Source organism: Lactuca virosa, chromosome 9 (genome assembly GCF_052849685.1).
Source record: "Lactuca virosa cultivar CGN04683 chromosome 9, Lactuca_virosa_CGN04683_v6, whole genome shotgun sequence".
NCBI classification, from domain to species: Eukaryota; Viridiplantae; Streptophyta; class Magnoliopsida; order Asterales; family Asteraceae; genus Lactuca; species Lactuca virosa.
The window spans coordinates 85565086-85570338 of NC_136434.1; the positions used below are offsets into that span (position 1 = coordinate 85565086).

Sequence of the window (5253 nt, forward strand, 5' to 3'; positions counted from 1 at the left end):
TATTTTGTAGTTTTATTTAGAAAATATAAAAAATTGTATGATACATTACATACTATTACTTGGAAAAAAGGAGGGACTATATAAAAAGAAATGGTTTAACTTTTAATGGGCTGACTAAATAAATAATTGAACCGATTTAATAAGATAACCAATAATAAAAACAAAATTTTCTTTTTTAATAGTAACTTATTATGAGGTGACTTTTTTCAATTGTTATTATTATTATTATTATTATTTTTATTATTATCCTTATTAATTTGTCTATTTTGTTATACATGTCAAATATACATAATCGATATTGATGTGTATATATAGAATCAATATGATCGAAAATTTAATCTTAGATTTTTATTTTTATGAAATGGTTTATTTATTATGTTGCTCTTCGTAGAGGTGATACAGCTCCAGGAAGTAGAGTTGCATATCGAATGACAGTTGGAGGCTCTAATCAGACTTTCAGAGGCAATTGCCACTTGGGTCGGAGCATCGATTTATTTTAATCCACTTGGGTCGGAGCATCGGGTCAAGCGGCCCCGCCCGCGAGATGTGGCGGAAACCCTAACACTCTCTGCTTATTCTCCCGCCTAAAAGTGCATACACACATTCATTCATATCCTTCCCAATCAACGATTCACTTCCACAGTTGAGCAAAAAAAGAAAAAAAACTTGAGGAAGGCAGTAGCTAGCCAACAAGATGGATTCATATTTCACCGACGAGAAAGCAGCGAAGGTCGAGAATATCTTCTTGGAGTTTCTTAAGAGGTATCGCATCAGGGTTTTTTTGTATAGATCCAAAACAAATTGATGAAATTCATGTTATTTGACAAGTTTTGGTCTTTGCTTTCTAATTTAATTTTATTATCGTTACAGTTTTAGGTTAGATGCGAATTCGAGGGAACCTTTGTATGAATCGGAAATCGAAGCAATGAGACCAAACGAGTCCAACACAATGTTCATCGATTTCTCACATGTTATGCGGTTCAACGATGTTCTGCAGAAAGCCATTTCTGATGAATATTTGAGGTAAACTTTCCTTTCCTGTTTCATTTTTGGCTAGACTTTTGTGTTTGAAATTGTTGAATTGTATGATACACCTTTTAGGTTTGAGTCGTACCTGAAGAACGCATGTAAGAGGTTCGTAATGGGTCAGAAACCCACCTTCATAACCGACGACAACCCAAATAAGGATATCAATATTGCATTTTATAATTTACCTGTGATAAAAAGGTACATTTTCTTCTACTATTATCAATTTACTAGTATTTGTTTGAAGATTTGAATTTTGTATGTATGTTTGTGTACAGATTGAGGGAACTGAGCACATCTGAGATAGGCAGACTAGTATCAGTTACAGGAGTGGTGACTCGCACTAGTGAGGTTAGACCAGAACTCCTTCAGGGAACTTTCAAGTGCTTGGATTGTGGAACCATCATCAAAAACGTTGAGCAACAGTATAAATACACTGAGCCCATGATATGCATTAATGCAATGTGCTCAAAGAAAGGAAAATGGGCACTTCTCCGACAAGAAAGTAAATTTGCAGATTGGCAGAGAGTCAGGATGCAGGAAACATCAAAAGAAATACCTGCAGGATCCCTTCCTAGATCATTAGATGTCATTCTTCGCCATGACATTGTTGAACAGGCTAGGGCTGGTGACACGTATGTAAATTCACTCACACACCTTTTTTGTTTCTTTACAAAGATGTAGAACTAGAACATAACTCTTTTAACTTTTATACTTCACTTCACTTTGCAGGGTGATCTTTACTGGCACTGTGGTTGTGATACCTGACATTTTCGCATTGGCAGCTCCTGGAGAAAGAGCTGAAGTTCGTAGAGATGGTGGTAGTAAACGCGATACCACTGGCACTGTTCAAGAAGGTGTTAAAGGCCTGAGGGCTTTGGGCGTTAGAGACCTTTCTTATCGCCTTGCCTTTATTGCCAATTCAGTGCAGGTTTTTCATTTTTGATCATATTGCGATCAATTGTTTTTGTGGGGATAGTCTATAACATTGATTCTTTGTTCAGATTTGTGATGGGAGAAGAGATGCTGACATACGAAATAGGAAGAGGGATGCTGAGGATGAAGACAATCTACAATTCACGGTTAGGTTATTGACCCATCATATATAATTAATTCTCTAAAGTTATATATAATTTAAGTTTTTAATTTTTTTTATTGTTATTGTAGGCGGAGGAGGTAGCTGAGGTTAAAGAAATGAGAAATACCCCTGATTTTTTCAACAAACTTGTTGATAGTATGGCACCTACTGTTTTTGGACATCAAGACATCAAGCGAGCAATTCTGCTTATGCTTTTGGGTGGAGTTCATAAGTTCACCCATGAAGGGATCAATCTCAGGGGGGACATCAATGTTTGTATTGTTGGAGATCCTAGTTGTGCTAAATCTCAGTTTCTCAAGTAAGCATCTCTATCTATTTATATTTAAATCCTCTTTTATACAATGTTTCACAAATTTTTTTTTTTTGTAGATACACAACAACCTTAGTTTCAAGATCTGTTTACACATCCGGGAAATCTTCATCTGCTGCTGGATTGACAGCCACTGTTGCAAAAGAACCAGAGACCGGAGAGTTTTGTATTGAGGTATGTAAAAATATGTAAATTAAATACTGAAACATTCCAATTTTTTCAAATTCCAAACACCACTTTAATTCTTGTTTATGTGTTGTGTTATCTATCAGGCTGGTGCACTGATGCTTGCTGACAATGGTGTCTGTTGCATTGACGAATTTGACAAAATGGATATAAGAGATCAGGTAAGGTACTCATACTCATCACGAATGTATGTTATTTTCTTTTTTTTGCTATTATGCAATAATAATACCTCCTAATCCATCTGATTCTGATATCAAAAAGGTTGCAATACATGAAGCTATGGAACAACAAACAATTAGTATCACAAAAGCAGGAATACAAGCAACATTGAACGCAAGAACATCAATTTTGGCTGCTGCCAATCCCACAGGAGGCCGCTATGATAAATCTAAACCCTTGAAGGTCAGAAATTTACTAATCCAATTAATTATAATGGTAGAATCTATCTGTAATTTGAATTAAGATTTAAGAATGTTGCAGTATAATGTTGCGCTTCCTCCAGCCATTCTTTCAAGATTTGACCTGGTGTATGTGATGATTGATGATCCTGATGACACAACAGATTTCCATATCGCCTCTCACATTGTCAGAGTTCATCAAAAGCGTGAAAATGCTGTTGCTCCTGCCTTCACCACTGCACAGCTCAAGCGTTACATTCAAGTTGCCAAGTCTAAAAAGCCAAAGGTCCGTGTCTTTTTTTTTTTTTTTTTTTTTTTTTTTTTTTTTTTTTTTGTTTGTTTGTTTACTAATAAAATGTTGTGAATTTTATTAATGCAGCTAAGTGTAGAAGCAAGAAAAGTTTTGGTTGATTCTTATGTTGCTCTTCGTAGAGGTGATACAGCTCCAGGAAGTAGAGTTGCATATCGCATGACAGTTAGACAGTTGGAGGCTCTAATCAGACTTTCAGAGGCAATTGCCAGGTGTCACCTCGATGATGAGGTAAACAATTTTTTTTACATATCTTGGTCTTTGCATAACAAATAAATACCACAAGTAGCAAACAAACACCTTTTTAAGTGTTACTAAAGATTGCATCTTTTTAATGATGAGGGGCATTCTCGTCTTTTCTTGTTTCATCTTTTTAAGTGTTACTAAAAGTTGCAATTTTTATTGTGACTTGTGTGCTAAGTTTGCTCCAAATTGTGTGTGTATTCTGTTTCAGGTTCACCCTCGCCATGTTAAGTTAGCAACAAGACTTCTAAAAACTTCAGTAATCAGGCATGTTTTATTTATGAGTAATTATTTTTCCCTATTTAAATAATAGTCTTTTTAGGTTAAGACAGGGACCAAGCGCGTAACAAAAACAAGAGTTAAAAAAATATAAGTTAGGGACCGAAGGTGCAAATTACCCCAAACCATAGGGACCATTTGTGTTTATTTATTGATTGTATCACTAATTACTATGTATTGGAGGAACCTGCAGTGTGGAGTCAACTGAGATTGATTTGACCGAGTTCCAAGAAGATGGAGATGGTGATGTTGAACCACAGACAGCAGATGCCAATAACGAGCAACCAGGTTGCTATTTATTTTGCTCTGGAGAAGATGGATAGAAACTAGAAATGTTATTTGGATCTTGGATAGAAATTAACAACTGTAATTGAAATTTTCTTTATTTATTTAATTTGTGTTTGTGTTTGTGCAGAAAATGGACAAGGGCAGGAACAGGAAGGGAAGAAACTTGTGATAACAGATGAATACTTTCAGAGAGTGACTCAAGCCCTTGTCATGCGTCTTAGACAACATGAGGAAACTGTTATGCAAGATGGTATCTTTTCTTTTTGCATCATATTAACATAACAGTAACACACCTTCATTCTGTTATACAATTCTACTTTCTTCTTTCACCTCCATGTAATTTTCAAAACTACAATATGAAAACCTCTTAAATATACACATGTTGGTTGATTTCTTGATTTCAGGGAGTGGGTTAGCTGGAATGAGGCAAAGGGATCTGATACAGTGGTATGTGGGTCAACAGAATGAGAAGAACAACTACAGCTCCATGGAAGAGGCAAAGGCTGAAGTCACCAAGATTAAAGCTATCATAGAGGTAATCAAATCCTTTCTAAAACTACAGTGTTGTAGTTAGTTCATCATAAAAAAAATCTGAAAAGAATGTTTGTTTGGGTATATATTGATGCAGAGTTTGGTGAGAAGGGAGGGGCATCTGATAGTGGTAGATGACGAGGCACAAGGGGATGATGGAGTACGTTCTTCTCGAAACAACAGGATTCTTGCTGTGGCACCTAACTATGTTATTCATTAAAATGCATTTAACATGCTTTGCTTTCAAATGTTGTTCAATTGATTAAAAGTCTTGATTTCTATGGATATATCCTCCAAATGGTTGTTTTAGTACAAAGTTTTAATTTATTTTCTTTGGCCACAATATATATATATATATATATATATATATATATATATATATATATATATCCTTCACCACTAATTTATCATCATTCACTATAATAAATAACTATTAGTGTAAACAATTAATATACCGATTTGGATAGTTTCTTGATTCTTATATGAAAGGTATCATAAATAAATTCTTATTATTCATCATGTATCTCAAGCAGCTTCAGTTGCTTATAAAGTATGAGAATGATAACAATAGAAAATTAGCTTC

General features: G+C 34.9%; 1 protein-coding gene across 1 annotated transcript; it reads left to right on the plus strand.

The window, feature by feature from the left end:
- Nucleotides 1-460: 460 nt before the first annotated feature.
- Nucleotides 461-4997, plus strand: LOC145137232 (DNA replication licensing factor MCM6-like). The gene is made up of 17 exons (XM_079071373.1): nucleotides 461-762; nucleotides 871-1023; nucleotides 1102-1227; nucleotides 1305-1661; nucleotides 1759-1957; nucleotides 2031-2108; nucleotides 2194-2423; nucleotides 2495-2609; nucleotides 2708-2782; nucleotides 2883-3023; nucleotides 3102-3305; nucleotides 3399-3560; nucleotides 3784-3839; nucleotides 4045-4139; nucleotides 4267-4389; nucleotides 4544-4674; nucleotides 4768-4997. Exons 1-17 carry the CDS (start codon nucleotides 695-697, stop codon nucleotides 4888-4890), a joined length of 2436 nt encoding a protein of 811 aa, XP_078927499.1. The 5' UTR covers nucleotides 461-694; the 3' UTR covers nucleotides 4891-4997.
- The last annotated feature ends 256 nt before the right edge of the window (nucleotides 4998-5253 follow it).